At 41.9% G+C, this 17,899-nt stretch overlaps 1 protein-coding gene and 1 long non-coding RNA gene across 5 annotated transcripts in view; one reads left to right on the top strand and one right to left on the bottom strand.

Moving 5' to 3' along the window:
* The window catches only part of LOC127017617 (uncharacterized), a 301,556-nt gene that overhangs the window by 262,868 nt on the left and 20,789 nt on the right, over positions 1-17,899 (bottom strand). The gene's annotated exons all lie outside the window — the stretch shown is intronic.
* The window catches only part of RASGEF1A (RasGEF domain family member 1A), a 28,847-nt gene continuing 16,160 nt past the window's right edge, over positions 5,213-17,899 (top strand). Inside the window, exons 1-3 of the mRNA XM_050898798.1 lie at positions 5,213-5,269; positions 8,030-8,209; positions 15,257-15,385. Of these exons, the coding sequence (XP_050754755.1) occupies positions 5,243-5,269; positions 8,030-8,209; positions 15,257-15,385 (336 nt within the window). The 5' untranslated portion in view covers positions 5,213-5,242. The remainder of the gene's footprint in view (positions 5,270-8,029; positions 8,210-15,256; positions 15,386-17,899) is intronic.

Raw genomic sequence — 17,899 nt, 5'->3', positions numbered from 1 at the left:
AACTGAAAACAGACATAGTGACGAACCACATCTTAAGTTGTTCTTATATTTTCAGCTTGGTTTGCTCTGAAAATTGCTGGATATCTCAGGGGTAGAGCTGGTCAAGACCTCTTCAGCAGAACATTTTAAAAATGGAAAATGCTATTTTCAAACTACAACATTCATTAGCTCTGACAAAACTACTACGTGGAAAGATTCATTTTGTCCCAGGTCAGAGAGAGAGACAAAGGCATGGTCAATAACCACAGACTGATGGTTAGAGCATTCAACCTCACTTCAAGTCTCAAGCTTAAAAAGCTTTGCACAGTTCAGAACCATGACTTGAAACTCTTTTCTCCCACTCCCATCTGCTGCCAAGTTATTAATGTGCCATCAAGTTATTCTGCAGCATGAATCTCTGAAATTTAGAAATCTTCAAATTCATCTAAAAGTGGTTTGAGAACAGCTTTCAAATCTTAAAATTTGTATGCAACAAGGAAATATTGAACATCTGTGCAGCCCTACAAATAAGACCAAAAACCTGATGTTCCCTAAAGACATTTGCCCGAGGCTTTGAATCTCTACCTACATTCTACTCCCTAAATTATAAATTCTTACAAACGGTCCATACTAGCTTGTGTCCATGCAAAAGCCCCATCTGAGGCTACTGTTGTTACTGCTTGTGGTGTTTAATGGCATTTCCAGGACAAATTCCTTATTTCAGGTCCAGATAAAATGGTTCAGTCTATAATCAAGGCCATCAATCAATAAAAAACATGAATATAATGTGCATTTTTAATTCACCATTCTTTTTCATGTTCCAAATGACAATATTAGGCTCTATGCCTTAAAGCATTCCAAAATGCAAGAACCAGAATATACTGCTACAACTATACTTGTAAAGGTGATGGGCATACAAAACCTTTTCTGGAATCATACTGCTCTGTGGGTATAATGTCCTACTGGAACAGAATGTAACATGCAAACACAGTGACCCTCTATACCCTGGCCGCTTTCAAGGCCTGTAGATCTCTGGGTAACAGTTCAGACTCAACCTCAGAGTAAGAAACAAGGCTATGCACTAAACTCAGTCATGCTTCAAAGACCAAAGCGACGTGCTACATTCATCCTACTGTGTGCATAAAAGGGTGGGAATGGACAGATGAAGACTTGATCCCATTTTGTTATTTAATCAACGCTATGAAGAATGCCATACGCAATTAAGTCTGCTTTCTGTGCAGACTCCTCTGTTTTTGTCCCTCTTTACTTCCTTCATTGCAGATGCTGGGGCTTTAAATCATGTTGACATACTCTGTTAAATGAAACCAAATGTTAATAACAAGTAGATCTGTGTGGAAGGTGACCAACAAGTGACTTGACTAGCTTGACAATGAAAGCTCCAAAGACAGCATTTCTAGGAGAGTCCCTTTATACTTGAGGTTATAGCCTCAGATCAGCATTAATGACATTTGTATTTACTTGCTTTTCTTAAGTACAATTACGTTTTAAATAGACACACAGGCACATTCAAGTTGTTTCCAAAATTCTAAGACCAGGGGAAAACCCTCAAGTTTCTTCTTCCCTGACTCTCACACCTAACTTTATAATCTTCACTCTCAAATTGAATTCTCCTTCACTTTCACCCATTGTTCTTTGCTAATATTCCTTAATTTTAGCAAGTTATTGACCAGCAACTTTCCACTTAAGAGATGTAACTGTACTAGGAAACTGTATTTGAACACAGTAAAGCAAAAACTTACAGTCCAACTATAAAAACATACAAAGTAAGTGCAACAGTGTGCAAACATCCTTATCAACATCTCGCAGATGAATACTGAGGCACAGTGGGATTAAACAATTTGTCCAGCAAGTCTGTAGCACACGTAGGAATAGAACCCAAATACTGCAAATGCCTATCCAGTTCATTAATCATAAGATAATAGAACACGTTATACTGATGTTAGGCAGTATAAGAGAGGCTGAAGCAACCTTCAAGGTTGAGACAGTCATGGCGTGACTGCTGCTGACTCACTGCGCAGTGAGACACCTCTCTAACCAGCTGGATTGAACCACAGCAGTGTTGCCTCAAAAACAAGCTACAGAACAAGTACAGGCTCTGCTGATTAAACTTGCTCTAGGGTCCACCCACCAGTAACATGAGGCAATGCCTGATGAAAACATCTTCAAAATGCAAGCAATTTGTTGAGGAACAGAACTTACATAACTACAAAAACAATTAGACCTTAGAGAGTTTCTGTATCGACAGATTTCAACATTCAGAATATAGATAGCTAAAGGTCACCATCCACACTTTACAGAAAGAGAAACGGAAATAAAAAGATAACACGATAAATCTGTTATATGCTATACGAGCTGAATTTAGGTCTTCAGCTTATCTGATTTATAAAAACTACCTTTCCAACAACATTGCAAGACTACACAATACAGTACACCCAAAACTAAGTATCAAGTATGCTAGAAAAGGAAAAAAATACATTTCCCTCAACTTGCATTCTCTAACACACACCCCAACGTTTATATATGCATGCATAGGTATGTATATAAACAAGAAATATACACTCATACAAACACCCCTTTATGTATACATACAAAAAAATCCAAACAGAATCTGCTGGACTGCAGAATGGAGGAGTATGGAAAAACACTTTGATATGGTGCCAATAAGCACAATATAAGGAACTGCAGAGAACAGGATAAGTCTCAGCCATTTGTCTCTACATATATTACTTTGGATTTTAGCCAACTATGGCCAGAATCAGCTCCTATGCAATCTGTACTCTGGGGAAGAAGTATGGTCCATCAGCTATTCCAAACCTTGGTAGAAACCCTGGGCGCTCTTCATGGCACTTATTGTGTGGTGGTATAACAGGCCTTTGCCTATAGCCCAGAGTACAGATACATGACTCTCAAGAGAAGAGAGAGCATGCATAGCTAGTATAGTTTTCCTTAATTCTATTAGAACTTCTAAATTTCTACATTTCTTAGTTCCAATGACAGGATAGATCTAATGTTTGATATCAAAAAAACCCCAAAACCCAAACAAACAAAAAGATTAGGGATTGTTTTTACAACAGATTGAACCTGTGACTAGAGCTCAATTAACTATGTATGTTTTACTAACATTAATGGATGTATACTTTTACAAGTCTCAGCAAATGTTTGAGTAAGGTGGGAAACCAGATTAGCACAGAAACAGAATGAGATCTGATACTTGTTTTTCATGCGTACTTATTTGCAGGCTTGCTAGTGTTGTTCTTAGCTGTAAATATTAGATGAGTTATTAAAAGGTGTTCAAAGCCTTCAGAAAGAAATATCATATTTATTATACAGTGTTAGCCTATGGATTCCTCCTACCTTCTGCTTTCGATAACCTTTTATAAAGATCTTAAAGATGTTTGAATAAGACTTGACAAAACTTGTCCCTCGCCCTCCTCTAGCGTTATACGCTAACATCCTAATGTGGTACTGCAGCAGGTCGGTCCGCTGGATTCACAGCTCATGCTGCCTGGGACTTCCTTGGTGTCCAAGACAGGCAGCGTGCTGCAACTGAGGAATGCCTCAGAGTAAACAGTTATCAGATCTGCTACAACATCTGCATGCTCTAGAAGTTGTGGAGTACAGCTAAGATACGGGAGTGAGACTAAGAGCAAAGCAGACTTGGCAGGGAGGAAAAGGACTGACATTTCAAGTTGTCGTTTAAGAGAAAAAGCTCATTTTAAATGAGGAAAATAAACTCTATAGCAGATTTGGAAACCAAGAAGGAACTTAGTAGGCAAGCTGTAAAGATGATAAGTAGCTACAAATCTTTTTAAAATTATTGTGTTTAGAATGGATGACAGTGCTTGTCCTCAAATGGTGAAACGAATGTATTGCTTATACTCTTGAGTATGCGCACGTTCCCAAATTCATTTGCGCTGCCCACCTACCTAGACTGGCATGCTTACTTCCAAAAAGGCTTTTCCCACATTAATCACCATGGAAACCAGTGAAGCCTTCTGTTACATATGCAGAGCCATTAAATAAATGAGTTTGATAATAAAAATAAAATTAATGAATGCCTAGAGACAACAGGGCAAGTACTAAAACATCTCAATTCAAGTAGAACAAGAAACAGGATGGGAAAAATATGTTGATGTGGGGGAAGGCTGCAAAGATGGCAACCCTCAGTTGCTCCTGGGTATAGGTGAGGCAGTTTGTGGGGCAGCTGGACGTACCTACCGAGCGTTTCCACGGGAGATCAGATTCTAGATACACACCCAAGCCTGCGTGTGAAACAACGGGGGCTGGTCCAGCGCCAGCCCTACAATCTATGACCGGCCCAGAACTATCAGATGACTGGCTCAGACAATTTGAAAAGAAAAACAACTCTGGCTGAAAGAAGAATAAAAACAATTATTAGCAGGGAGGGTTGGGCGGCATCCCTCAGTGCCGCAGTAATTATGGTGGGTGCTGCCACGCGTGCCGGCGTAAACAGCTTAGCAGGGAGAATCGCGCCCCAAGTCTCTTGGGCCACGTCTCCCGCGCCGCCTCGCACAAGGCCGCGCCGCGTGAGGAGCGCGGCCCTCGCGAGGCGCTCGGAGCCGGGCTCGCCAGCTGCCTGCTTCGCGCTGTGCTTCGCCACGCACGGCAGCAGCCACCAGTGGACGGGGACCGTGCAGTCCCTCGCCGCATCGGGGAGGTTTCCCTGCCATAGGTGGGGAAGCACACGCAGGCAAGGAGCTTCCAGAAACCCACACAGTGCTTGAGGGTATAAAAAACTTGCGGTCTGGTCTCTTAAGAACGTTTTTCTAGGCGGGGGAACCCAAAACCAAAACCCAACCAAACAGGAAAAAAAAACCAAAAACAAAAAACCCAACAGAAAGACCAAATGTTTAAAAAAAATAAGCGCCTTTGAGACAAACACCAGCAGTCAGACCAGCGTAAGCCCAACCCCTGCTGAGAGGAACGAGATGACAACCCCTCGTGGGGCACAGGCGGCCGCGGCCCGGCCTGGCCGCCCCCGCGGGCGCAGGGACAGGCACGGCGCGCGCCCCCTCCCCACACCCACGCCCCCGCGCCGTTGACGCGGCTCCGTTTGAACCGCTCGCGCTCAGCCAACAGGGCGCCGCGCTGGGCCCTGACGTCACGGGCGGCGGGAGCGGGGCGGGCCGGGCCGGCCGCGCCGGGCGGGCGGCAGCTCCGCCACGGGCGGGCAGAGCTGTCAGCCGCGGGGCCGCCGGCGCTGCCGCCCCGGCCCACGCGTATGTACACGTCGCCCAGGAAAATGAGGGTAAGCGCGTCGGATCGGTCGCTGCCGTCGCGACCCACCCCCGCCATGTGCGGGCACCGGGGGGGGGGGACGAGGGGACGACACAGTGCGCGGCAGGGCAGAGCCCCGGGGTGGCGGCTGCGTGGGACCGAGGGGGAAAAACCCCATAACGGTCAAAGGAACGGGTGGGTTTGCCTCAGAACTTCCCCTGCGGCGGAGCCAGCGCTCCGCACGCCGCAGCTGGAGCCCTCCCCGCCGCGGACGCCAGCGAGCGTCTCCCGCGGCGACCAGCGGCGGAGCGGGAGTGCTGCGGCCGGGAGCCGTCCGGGGCCCCGGGCATGGCTGACCGCCGCCGGCGGGAGGGCGCCGGGGGCGGCAGGTGCTGCCTCAGGGCGCCGGCTGCGGCCCCCGCAAGGCTCCCCGCCGCCGCCCGCCCCCCGAGGAGCCGGGGGCTTGTGCGTGTGGAGAGTACTGCGAGTTCCAAAGAATCAGTGGGTTACAGGGGCTGAGCGCGCTGTGGCTGTTCACAGAGGTGTGAACTGCCCCCCCGCCGCAGCGGGTCCCCTGGCAGTGCTGGGGAGGCTGGAGCTGGCACCGCAGGAAAGGGGGGCTGGCGGCGGCAGCCAGCCCCGCGGGGAGAGCCAGGGCTCGGCTCCCGGCCTTTGCAATTCGGCGAAGATCGTTACAGGCTGCTCCCGAAAAGGGTCTTCAAAAACAAAACTAATGCAACAATGAACGTCTTAAAGGAGTTTAAAGCACTTTATGGCAAACCCGGGGTACGTTTCCTCCTAAAGCATCTTTTCAGTGGGTGCTTATTTGGTGGTTAACTTCCCTTAAAACCCTGTGCAACTTCATATTATTAGCCAGAAGTGCCCACCACAGCCTGTCCAGCCTAAGAAATAGCTTTCAGCTCTATTGCTATGGACCTTAAAAGGGAAAAAAAAAAAAATTACTGGTGAGTTACATAGTATGCATAGCAAAGCTGGCTGCTTCATCATATGCTCCAGTGAGTTGTCAGATTGTTGTGTACTGCAAAGCTTAGGCCTAACAGATAAATCTGCGAAATACTGAGTAACCTTAATGCCTGTTTGTGCAGAATAGTCATTTTTCATTTCTTTTGATATGCCATTAAATCCTGCATTTTCTGTTTTATTTGACTCTATGTCCTGAACTTCTGAAACTGAACTCCAGTCTTGAGAGTAGTCTCCCTGGTCACTATTAAACAGCTGCTATATTTTAACTTAAAGGGTAGTGTAATTCCCTGATATCTGTATCACATATTAATATATAAAGGTCTTCTGGTTAAAGCCACAAAACAGTTCTACTTATCAGCCTGATATATAAGTAAATGTCACCTTGATGAACAAGTATTGTTAGTACTGTTTTTTTTTTTCCTTACTAACACATCTAGCATTCATCTGAGCTTAAAAAGAGAAAAATGTTTTGTATCCCAGGTTGTAAATATTAACGATCACTTTGGAGAGTTTGAGAGGAAGAATGTGCCTTGCATTAAAAGACTACAAAGTACAGTTTTGCTCTGCAATTGTTTCAAGTGCTACCTAAAAAAAAAACTTCAAAAACCCCTTATAGCATTTAAGGTTTTCAGTTCTTAAACTAGTTTTTGAAAAATTGCTAAAGAGAAAGACACTTGTCTAAGACACAAGTGCAGTTAGAAACAATTGCCAGTTTAAAAGTACTGGTAGTGGCCTAACCCTTTTTATCTACATAAATGCTTTTCAGAGTGTGACAGTATCATGTTTGTTTCACAGACGGTGAGACAGCAGCTAAAGAGTTAACGAGTTAACGCTGCCGCCTTTTCACTTTACCTTCTAAACAGTCTTAACTATTTCAGCAGCCAGGGGGAACTGTTTTGATACTGATGCTGAGTAGTGTTTTCAACCTTTACATACAGTAGCAGGATGTTTTGTTTTGCCTTCTGCATGTATTTAAGCTGTAGCCAGTTTAAAACAAACAAACAAAAAAACACCCCACAGTTTACTCACAGTTGGTAACTATGGTATACTGATACAGCTTGCGGCCAAGGGGAGGGAGGTGGAAACCCCAAACCTTCGTGTGGTTTTTGTGTTGTGACAGCACGTTTGTTTCCCAAGCAAAAATCTCCAAAGAGACATTAGAGTTGTATATTACAGTATATGTCAGAGCATTCAGTTCCACCCCATTCATGGTTTCATGTACCCAAAAAAAAAGGCAATTTTGTTCAGACGGTATGTCCCCCGCTGTTTCCAGTGAGATCTATGTGCAGGAGGAGATGCACTTCTGTCAAGACCTGGATTACATCTAGCTACAGAAGTGGTGAAGGATTTATCATCACAAGTCAAGTATTTTGGCCAAAGATCTGACTTCAAAAAGAGTAAAAAGAGGGACATTAAGGCACAGTATTTTTTGTTTGTTTGTTCAGTAAGGCACTCCTTCAGTATCTTTGAAATTCAGAAAGCATTTTGCATTTTCATCCCTGTATAGTTTTATGCATAAAGAGCCAGGGGAAGACTGGGGAGAAAGGAAAAGTCAAGTACAGTGAAGAAAATTCTTACAACTTTGCATCTACAGCCTTAGTGACATAGTTTAAAGTGCATTTCAAAACCCAAAGCCAGCTTACAGATGTGTGACTGCTTGGATTCAGAACTTAGCTCGAATGCCCAGGCTGTGTTCAGTCAAATATGTAATTGTGTTTAATGTATGCCTCTGTAAAACCCACACATAAGACATCCTGAAAGAAAGCTTAACCCTCTCTCTTTTTTTTTTTTTTTGCCACTTCTGCAGGAAACTATGCCCCAGACGCCAATATTTTCCAGCATGCTTGGTTCCAGTTGTAGTGGACAAGTGCAGCCAGATATGGGAGAGAGATGTGTGGACCCTGTTTATCAGGATGGGAACCTTGTTTCTGGATCACTGGAGGCCTTGATAGAGCGCCTGGTGCCTACCATGGACTATTATCCAGATGTAAGTAGCCACTGAAGGGGTTTTTTTTTCTTCCCATGGTTTTCCTGCATTAGTATCTGGATTGGTGCTTCCTCAAGAAATTCTACCTCCACCTGATTGAAGATTAAGATGTAGGCTAAAGATGCATATATTTTACTTGCAATATTCATTCACTAAAGATGTTGCTTGATGGGGATACTCTCCTTTCTGTTTTTAAATGAGAACACTTGTTAGAAAGATAAAGCCATGTTGAACTCAAATGGGTGCCTTAAGAACCAATTAAAAGCAGCATTAGCCACAGAATTTTCAATCCCTCTAAGCTGCTTTAGCTCTAATGCAGCCAAGATTAACTGCTAACCAGCTCCTACCTAGGGAAGCAAACCTGGAATCGGCTCTAGTATTTTTTTTCGTTAATTTTCTATGCATCTCCTAGTTAGGCCATCGGAAAAAAAACAAAAATAGATTTTAATTAAAATGCGCTCTTTCTCAAGACATTTTAATGGGCCAGCACTGTAATAATGTATGTTCCTGAGCCTGAAAATGATTTTGCAACTGATTAAACATCCTCAGTGCAGTCCCCTGAAGTAAATACTACTTATAACTCCAGGGCATGCAATAAGATTCTGAACCTAGGATATTATTAAGAGATCACTTTATCATTGAAATTACCCCTTGTACCCATTAATGAAAGATGTTATTTAAACAAGGTGCCAAAGATCAGAGAGGCTATATAGCATATATTCCATTTGAGCTCTGAAAAAGTGGCAGCTATGGCAGAAGCATCCTAGCTCTTTGTAAAGACTAACAAGGGGGCAGGAACCTGCAATCACTATTAACTTGTATGTTGAACTTAATGCTTGCAGTAGTTGGCCATGCTATATCTTGTTCTATGTTTCTCAGTCTAATTTGTATAGAACTTTTTACTGTGGTTTCACATTAGTCATGATAAAGTCCCTCCAAGCTCCCACATATACACCACCCATCTTCGCAATCACCATGCACAAAGAAGGGACTCCCCATACGAGAGTTCAGTGGGTATAAGCAGCAGAATTGCCAGCAATCGTCAGAAGAAGATTAAAAAAAAGCAAAACCAGGATGTTTTAACATTCCAGTTCAAAAGTAATCCTAAACCTTGCATTTAAATATGGCTAACATACAATTGCACTACCTTTGACAGACGCTTAGTACCAAGTCCTTTATAAGACACAGAGGCATAACCATTGTTAGACATTAAATCTCTGCTCCCTGCCCCCAAATACATATTGTAGAACAGATGCGCAGAAGAAAGCAGCGGGTAGAGCTGATATGGTATACCAGTGGAATAGCTTTGGACTGCTGTAGTTAAGCCTTCCAAGGAGTTGGTTCCTTGTCTTTTGCGTGGTACTAGAATATAGTTACATGCTGCTTGGATTTCTGGACTAGAGCTAAGTTTTTTAAGTAGATGCTAAGGCACATCCCTTGTTGTAACTTGTAACGTAAGATCTATTTATAACACAGCTATTCTGAAAATGGTTCCATGAAGTGAGCATTACTTAAGGGGTCTACAACTTATTTTGGAATGCTGCTAGTTTCCATGGTGCTCTCTCATACCCTGTGCAAGGGAGCATTGCAAACCAAGCAGTCATGGACCCCACCCTGGGAGGCTGCAGTTTAAATAGACAGCAAGCTGACAGCTGAGAGAGATACAACAGAAGCAATCAAGGGAACTCCAAGGAGAGAGAGAGATGGAAAACAGCATTAAACCAAATTCATCTCCTCTACAGCAGGACACATTCTTTTAGTTAAATCAGATCACCCAATTTAGCTGAAAGGATTAATTATAAAATGAGTAGATAAAACAACACAAAGAAGGAGCTGTATTTGAGTCATCTTCAAATCCAATTTTCCTATTTCAGTTCAGTTGCATGTTCATACTTAATTTCATGCTTATTTCTATTTTTAGGGAAGTTGCCGCAGAGGGTTAGAGTGATAGCCATTTATGCTGGTATCCTGTCAGAAGAGTAGCCAATACTGTAGGTTCAAGAAAAAGGTGTAAACACCTCTCAGTCTCACATCTCTTGCTACACATGCCAAGAAAGGCAGCAAGGCATCACCAATTAATTGGCACCCAGAGAAGCTATTGGTAATGTTAGCAGAGATAACCTTAGTTTCAGAGTGACTTATCTGTAAGTTGCAGTACTTATCCAATTTTTTTTGATTAGTCCATCTGAGCACAATGCTTAGAAGGCATTCCCACCTGTGTGGACATTAAGCTAAAGATCACAGTAACCTTCCAGATAGGAAAAAAAAAAAAAGGGGGGGGGGGGGGAGAGAAAGCAAACACAGAGTATCTTTCTGTGCTGGTTACAGAGGCAAAACAAAAAAATCTATTTGCCATGTTGGCAGAACACAAGACAGGCAAGGGAGGATGGGAAAGATAAGGGCCTACATTTGTGTACTGCTCTTTTGAGGCTTGTTTGTGTACAGGGACTTGTTCAGCACATAGAAAAATGTATACTCATGAGACGGAGGAGTTCGGGAGGTTAGGAATGGAATGTACCAGTCTGCAACCCTTGTGCCCAAGCAAGAAAACGTTTCAAGAAAACGTTTCACAAACAAGAAGTTCCAGAATGAGCAGTGAGTGCACAAAGAAAATATTTTTCTTTTTTATTTTTTTCCTCCTTGAGAAGACATCAGTGCATTCTTGGGTCAGAGAGTAACAATTCCTTCTTTAGTCTTGTGCGCTCACGCTCTCTCTTGGTTTGGTTTTTTTTTTTTTAATACAATTCAGCTCATCTCTTAGCAACAATTTTAGGCACTAAAGGAATCTGGCTTCTTATTCTCTTGTAAAGCACAAGCCCCTTTTGTGTCAGCTTACGTTGTTCTGAACGCAGAAAGGATTTTTTTTTTTTTTTGCCTCTCCTTCCAAATACCTGTCACTTTTGTAGGATAAATGGAGCTTAACTTTCAATCTCATAGCTTATGGAAGAATTTTTTAATCATTCTTTGTCAAACCAGCTAGCTTCATAGCTATATTTCCTTCTCCAACCCATCATCTTCATGATCAGGGGACTGCCTATGAGAGAGTGTAGGTTTTTACACTGTTACATCATTTAGCCTGTATGTGTATAGCAGTACAGGTGCAACAAATCACAGAAATCCTTGATCTAGATAAGGCATATGACAGTAGTAGGAAATATTTCCTATCCAAAACAGTATTCCTAACCCCTGAGACCTACTGCTAAACTGAAATGTATGGCATAGTTCAGCCGGAACTTTCTTTATTGGATAGGGAGTGGCTATAAACAGAAAGGCACGGAGATGGGGGTCAATACTGCTGTCAGACCTATCACTTCAATTTGGTTCTTAATTGCAGTTACTCCTTGTCTATGCCAGCATAAGCAATAAAAGTATCAAAAAACCCCCACAATTAGATACCAATATATTGTAAACCAACTGCCCTGGTTTCAGCTGGGATAGAGTTAATTTTCTTCTTAGTAGCTGGTACAGTGCTGTGTTTTGCATTTAGTGTGAGAATAATGTTGATAACACACTGATGTTTTAGTTGTTGCTAAGTAGCACTTATCCTAAGCCAAGGACTTCTCAGTTTCCCATGCTCTGCCAGCAAGCAGGTGTGCAAGAAGCTGGGAGGGAGCATGGCCAGGACAGCTGACCCCAACTAGCCAAAGGGGTATTCCATACCATGGAATGTCATGCCCAGTATATCAACAGGGGGGAGTTGGCCAGGAGGGGCGAATCGCTGCTCAGGCATCAGTCAGCAGGTGGTGAGCAATTGCATGGTGCATCTTTGTTATATTCCTTTTCATTACTATTATATTTCTTCATTATTATTGTTAGTATTATATTTTACTTTAGTTATTAAACTGTTCTTATCTGAACCCATGAGTTTTACCTTTTTTCCCCGATTCTCCTCCCCATCCCACTGGGAGCGGGGCGGGGAGTGAGGGAGCGGCTGCATAGTGCTTAGCTGCTAGCTGGGGTTAAACCACAACACCAGCATATCTTGATTGACTATAATAAAACAATTTTGTTTTCCAAAATAGTGAACCTAGTTCCAGTTAAGTGACTTAAAAATTTGAATAAAAATACAGCAGATAGAAACAAATTACTGTTACTTCTGGAACCTAAAACCTTGTAGTCCAGTATTGTCTGGAAAAGCATTGCATGGGTCTAGTACAGACATTACTGATTACAGAGAGACATCAGCAAGCCTAAAATGGAAAAGACGCACTTTTATGGCCATGTATCTTCCTGCATCTTGCCAGTTTAGCACTTTTTTGAACATCATATAAGACATTATCAAAGCAACCAAATAAAAGCACAGGTCACACTTTTCTTGCAGTGTAACAATAGGGAAATGATACTCTGAGTCGGCCTTTGTCAGAGTCACTCTGGATAAACGCTGTCCCTCATCACACAAACTTCCACCAAGGAGACCAACACTAGAATTAGTATGAGAAGCAAAATTGTATCTTTCCTTAAAAGAATGTGTTCCAGCTTATCAGAGCGAAGGTCATTGGCAGGGCAGCGTGGCTTAAGTTGTGGCTCCCTGCTACTTACATGTACAGGCATCTTTCAGACAGGCTTCTAAACTCCCAAAACAAGAATGCAGGGAAGGGATGAAAGTATCAAAGTCCATTTTTTGTTTTTTATCCCTCATCTCTCCGAAATGCAAAGTACGGTAAGTGAGGGCTGCTTCATGTTTCCAGAACAAAAATTTTCACACAACCCAGTGACAGCTGACACACCCAACAGCTAAATTCCTTTCCCAGATAGTCCAGACTCACAGTTTTAAGTTCAGAGACAACACTGATAGAAATGAACACAGAAGTTGGCTACAAAAAATAACAGAGAATAACCAGGCATAGTTTAAAACACAAACACCGCCCCCCCCCCCCCCCCAAAATCTCACAACCCAACACTATTCTTTCTCTTGCTTTCATTCTGAATGGAGAGTGTATCAGTTTAGGGATCATTCTCACATATGTAAGAATAAAAGATCTGATATGTTGTCCCATAACACAGCCAAGTCCCCTTTTGTGCATCAGGTTAGCTCTTCAGCCTAATTCTAGTGCCAATAACACACCATGTACACTACTATAGATTTTTATAAAGCTTCTCCAAAGCTGACACAATGTCATCAACTGTTTCCAGATGCAGACGTAAGAGCTACATTGAATTTCTTTTTAAAATTAACGAACTTCAATTTTTTTGTCATTGTAAATGTAAAAATAAACTCTGAAATTCTGTAGAGAGACCAATAAAATACCAAACAGAAGCCCAGTTTCTTAAATTTTCCCAATGTACACTTGTGTGGGATGTTTGTAACCATGCCATCAAGAAGGGAGGCCATCCTGTCACTGCTCTGGCCACCTGCTCAAAGTCACCAAGAGCCCGATTGTTAGGTGGCCCCAGCTGTCCCTCTTCTGTAGGCATCAGTGGAAGCACTACTCAAGAACCTGACCCAAACTGTCCATCTGGTTAACCCTTCTCCTCCACTCTTCCTCTGTTCATAAACAATAGACAAGGCAAAGACTACAGATTAACTCCAGTTTTGATTGTACAGAATTAATGCTATTCCTAATTTAATACATGAACCCTAGTGCTAATAAGATCTTCAAATTGGAATGAGCATTTTAAATGCCTCTGCTGTATCGCACTCCATTCTGTTCTTTCATTAGCTTCCTCCACAAGCTCAGGACAGAGCTGGATGTTTAATAAATATATGCTTAATCTATTATACTGTTCACTCACTTCCAGAACACTGTGACTTTTAGTTAATTTTATTTATTTTGTTAAAAAAACCCCAAAACATTCCTTTTTCCCCTTCTGATATTTGGAGGGTTTTAGTGCTAAATTTATATCATAGGGCACCCTGAGTACTAAAGAAGCAGAAACATTTTTCATTAATAGCATGTTTTATTGTGAATAGAGAGATAAACCCCACAACCTTTTTGGAGTCCTAAAGATACCATTATTGTTTGACTACAGGTGTGTTTTAGAGACTGCAAACAGCAGAATTCGGTAGCTAATAGTAGAAATGCCATATTTTAGACAACTGGTCTTAAGTTTTTAGATGTCTCAATTTACTTGCACAGTCCAAGGTGGTATATGTGCACATTGACTATTTATATGCACACTTGGCTGTGGCCTGCCAAGTCACATTTCTAAAAACGCAGTGCAAAGTAACAGTACGCACTGCAAACATAACAAAGGTTAATTGAAATCCATTGTCAAAGAGATCCCATACAATTTCCTAACTCTAAATTTTGTGAAAAAGCCTAAAGGAAAAACAGAAGTGCTTATGAGATGCTACTGTCATTACTCAGGCAATTACATTCAAATACAGAAGCCAAGTGTCAAACACTGAAGCAAGACTAGGGTGTGAAGGCATTCTCACTTCAACTAAACTGTCCAGAGTATGATTCAGAATACAATGCATTACAGCTTTTAAAATACAAATGGAGAGGCTATTTCTAATGAGAAATAATAATTGTTGGCATCTATTAGCAGTGTTCATACTCAACAGTCTCTGAAACAGGCCCCAAATAAGTGAAGTTAAGTGCGGCCAGAAGCCACAATCTAAGCTAAAGCTTGTGTCAGTGATTGTGGGAAAAAGGAACAAAACACCCCCATACATGAAGAAATTACAGCTGTGGTTTGGAATACACATGAAGCAGTTTTCTGCAGCTCAATGAAAAACAATCACTCTTAAAGAAACAAAGCAGCAGAAATAGTGGTGTTCAAGAGGCATAAAACCCTACATGGGACATATTTCATTTGTCTCTTTGGTGAGCGATGACTAGTTGGGCGTATTAAGTTTGGCATTTTAAAGGGAAATAATTTGGGAATCTGAAAACACCACAGTTAACAGCCTTGAAGCCTACAGCATTTCCTTTTAACAGAGCTCGAAAAGACCACCACATCTCTGGAGACAGGAAAAATTATAAAAAGTTTAAATTAAGAGAGTTACATTTGTGGTTTATGGATAATTTTTCCAAGGAAGACAGATCATTTTTGTTAAAGTTGTTCAACTTGTCTTTTTTTTTTTTCTCCTTGCTTCCACAGAGGACTTACATCTTCACTTTCCTATTGAGCTCACGAGTCTTCATTCACCCACACGAGCTCCTCGCTAAAGTGGGGCAGATCTGCATTAAACAGAAGCAACAGCTAGAAACGGGGACTGAGGCAGAAAAGGTAAATGAACCATTATGCCCTTCAGTTAGCTGTGCTACTGTTGTTTATTTCCCACTCTCTTCTTCTCATTGTAAGGCTAAATAGATTGATAAAGAATAAATTGAAATTGTAATTGGTGTGTGTTACTGGATGCACTTTTATTTGGGTCTTTTTCCTTGAAGTACTGTTGCTTCTTTGCTAGTCACAAACATAGGTTATGTACTACCTTACCAGTCAGATACAGTGGCTGGAAATACAACTTTGCTCATGAGCTACAGGTCGGTGCTGTGCACTGGAGCAATGTGTATCTGCCATGAAACCTGCCCAGCAAGTCACTTTGCACTTTTGGGCTTTCACCTTTCTTTCTTGAATCCGATTCCCCGTTCTCCAGTCATCTTCACTATCGTGTTAGAGTTGAGTTCTCTGCTGTAGGTTATTGGTGGTGTGTTTTAAGTTGGTGTAACAGTAAATCAGAAAGTTACCTCTCCTGAAAATTAAGGGATGCACTACTTAAAATGGTAGCCTGGGCTGACACATGTGGCTATGCAGTTTTACTACAACCAATTAAACCAAACTGAGTCAGTGTATGACATGCACTTAAATCCATCCAAGTCTCACCATTATGGAAAGTGTGTATTGAAGTGCTTTTGACCGAAATTGAAGTACCAGAATAGTCCAAGCTGGGATGCAAATAAGAGCGACAGAAACAAGAATGAAATCATCAAATATTTAAAGACCTAAATGTTCAAATCCTGGGCATGTTTTGGATCCGTTCTTCTATGTTGAGAAATTACATGCTCACATTCCTAATCTTCAGCACGTTAATAGTCCCATTTTGTTTTCTCCTTGGTGTATCAGGACTCTGAGTGGGGAGCACAAAAGGTAACCCTGTGTTTTGGCAATACAGAGTTTTTGACAGCAATACTGACTTAAGGGCTTCTTTCTCCCTTACTATTCCTGGGGTGCAGTCTCATATTCTGTCACAAAATTACTCCACAGGAAAAACTAACCGCTTGGTGCAAAATGACTTTCATCCAGGTCAGTCCCCTGATCTACTCGCCAAATAGCTATGTAGCTCGTCACGTAGGTGCTGGGGAATTCAAGGGGTCAGGGAAAGAAGGTGCAAGAACCACTGCATCCAGCTTTGTACACAGAGGTGATAACCGTTCCCATTGCCACTGCCAAACTAGTTCGTGACTGAGCAACCTCAAACTGGTGCTCTCTAAATTGTAGTGGTTCCTCAGCAGCATGTAACTAAACAACAGAGGTAGGAACTTGTAAGAGATGCTGGGACCATCTGAAACATGAAATGGGTAAAGCTGATCTGGAGACATATGAAGAGGAAGACTGCTGTCAGTAGCTAGTGTCAAAATACATTATGTGAAATACTTGGTTTTAAGAATAATGGGATGTAAGATGAAACTTTTGTGAATAACAATACACTTAGGAGATTCTAAAATGAAAACAGTATCTGGGGACTAAATCACCTGGCTGTTTAAAGATAAGGTATTAGTTGTAATATTATTCTGGCTTTTCAGCAGACGTGTTAAAAAAAAAATCATGGCTTCCACATTGAAGTGAAGTAGTATTACATCCTAACAACAGGACATAAAACAGAGCAGCTCGTATTCCAAACACCCACGCTCTTACACCTTCTGCTGACAATTTGGAAATGGGCTTACAGGAAAACCAACAAACAGCAGGGTGACAATAAAACATGAGTGTTTGGGAGGCTGCTTTAATTTACATGCTTTGCTGGTTGCTTTTCCTACTATTCCCTTGGTCCCTTCCTACCCCCTTAATATAAACTGTAATTTTTTCCTGCCCACTAAACACAAAATTCTTGGAAAACACTACATAAGCTTCTGACATCCCTCAAATGACTACTTTACTGTCCTCTGCTGCAAGCACCTGGATGTTTTACAGAATAGTTTGGCCACTAGCATTTGCAAACATTTGTTTTTCTATCTGGCAACAAATAAAAGCTTATTTCACATGCAGCATAGAAATTCTCTACTCAAGACACTCTATATATTCACAGTCGTAACCCATTAAGGTATCATCAGCTACCAGCACCTTCTAATTAAGTGGCTCCACAGCAGGAAATAGCTGGCAAAAGTAGTTAAAGCAGCTCTGATAATTTCTGATAGAGTTTGCTTATGCAAATCTCTTAAGACAGGAAGGTGGCTGACTTGTTGCCTGGATAGCGTGTGAGTTGAAAAAGTGGCAAGGAGCCAGGTTTTGAGGTTACACACCACAATACTTATCATTCCTTTGTTTTTGACATTACTGGCTGGCCAAAGAGTCCTACAGAAAACAACCCAGAGAAAAGTGGATTAAAAAGAAAAACACTCTGGGATGTCTTGGAGCCCACTTAGAGTCCTTTTGGCCACTCACAAAAAGGAAGAGTTTCAGAGTTTAAGACATCAATTATAATATACAAGACAGTAGTTAAGCTTGACCAGAAGGGATAAAATTTAAATCTCCATAGGAACGTTAGAGATTGGAAAGACCCAAACAAGATTGTCACAGAAA

Source organism: Gymnogyps californianus, chromosome 6, assembly GCF_018139145.2.
Source record: "Gymnogyps californianus isolate 813 chromosome 6, ASM1813914v2, whole genome shotgun sequence".
Lineage (NCBI taxonomy): Eukaryota > Metazoa > Chordata > Aves > Accipitriformes > Cathartidae > Gymnogyps > Gymnogyps californianus.
The sequence above is the reverse complement of the archived record's forward strand: the minus strand, read 5'-3'. Positions and strand labels throughout refer to the sequence as shown.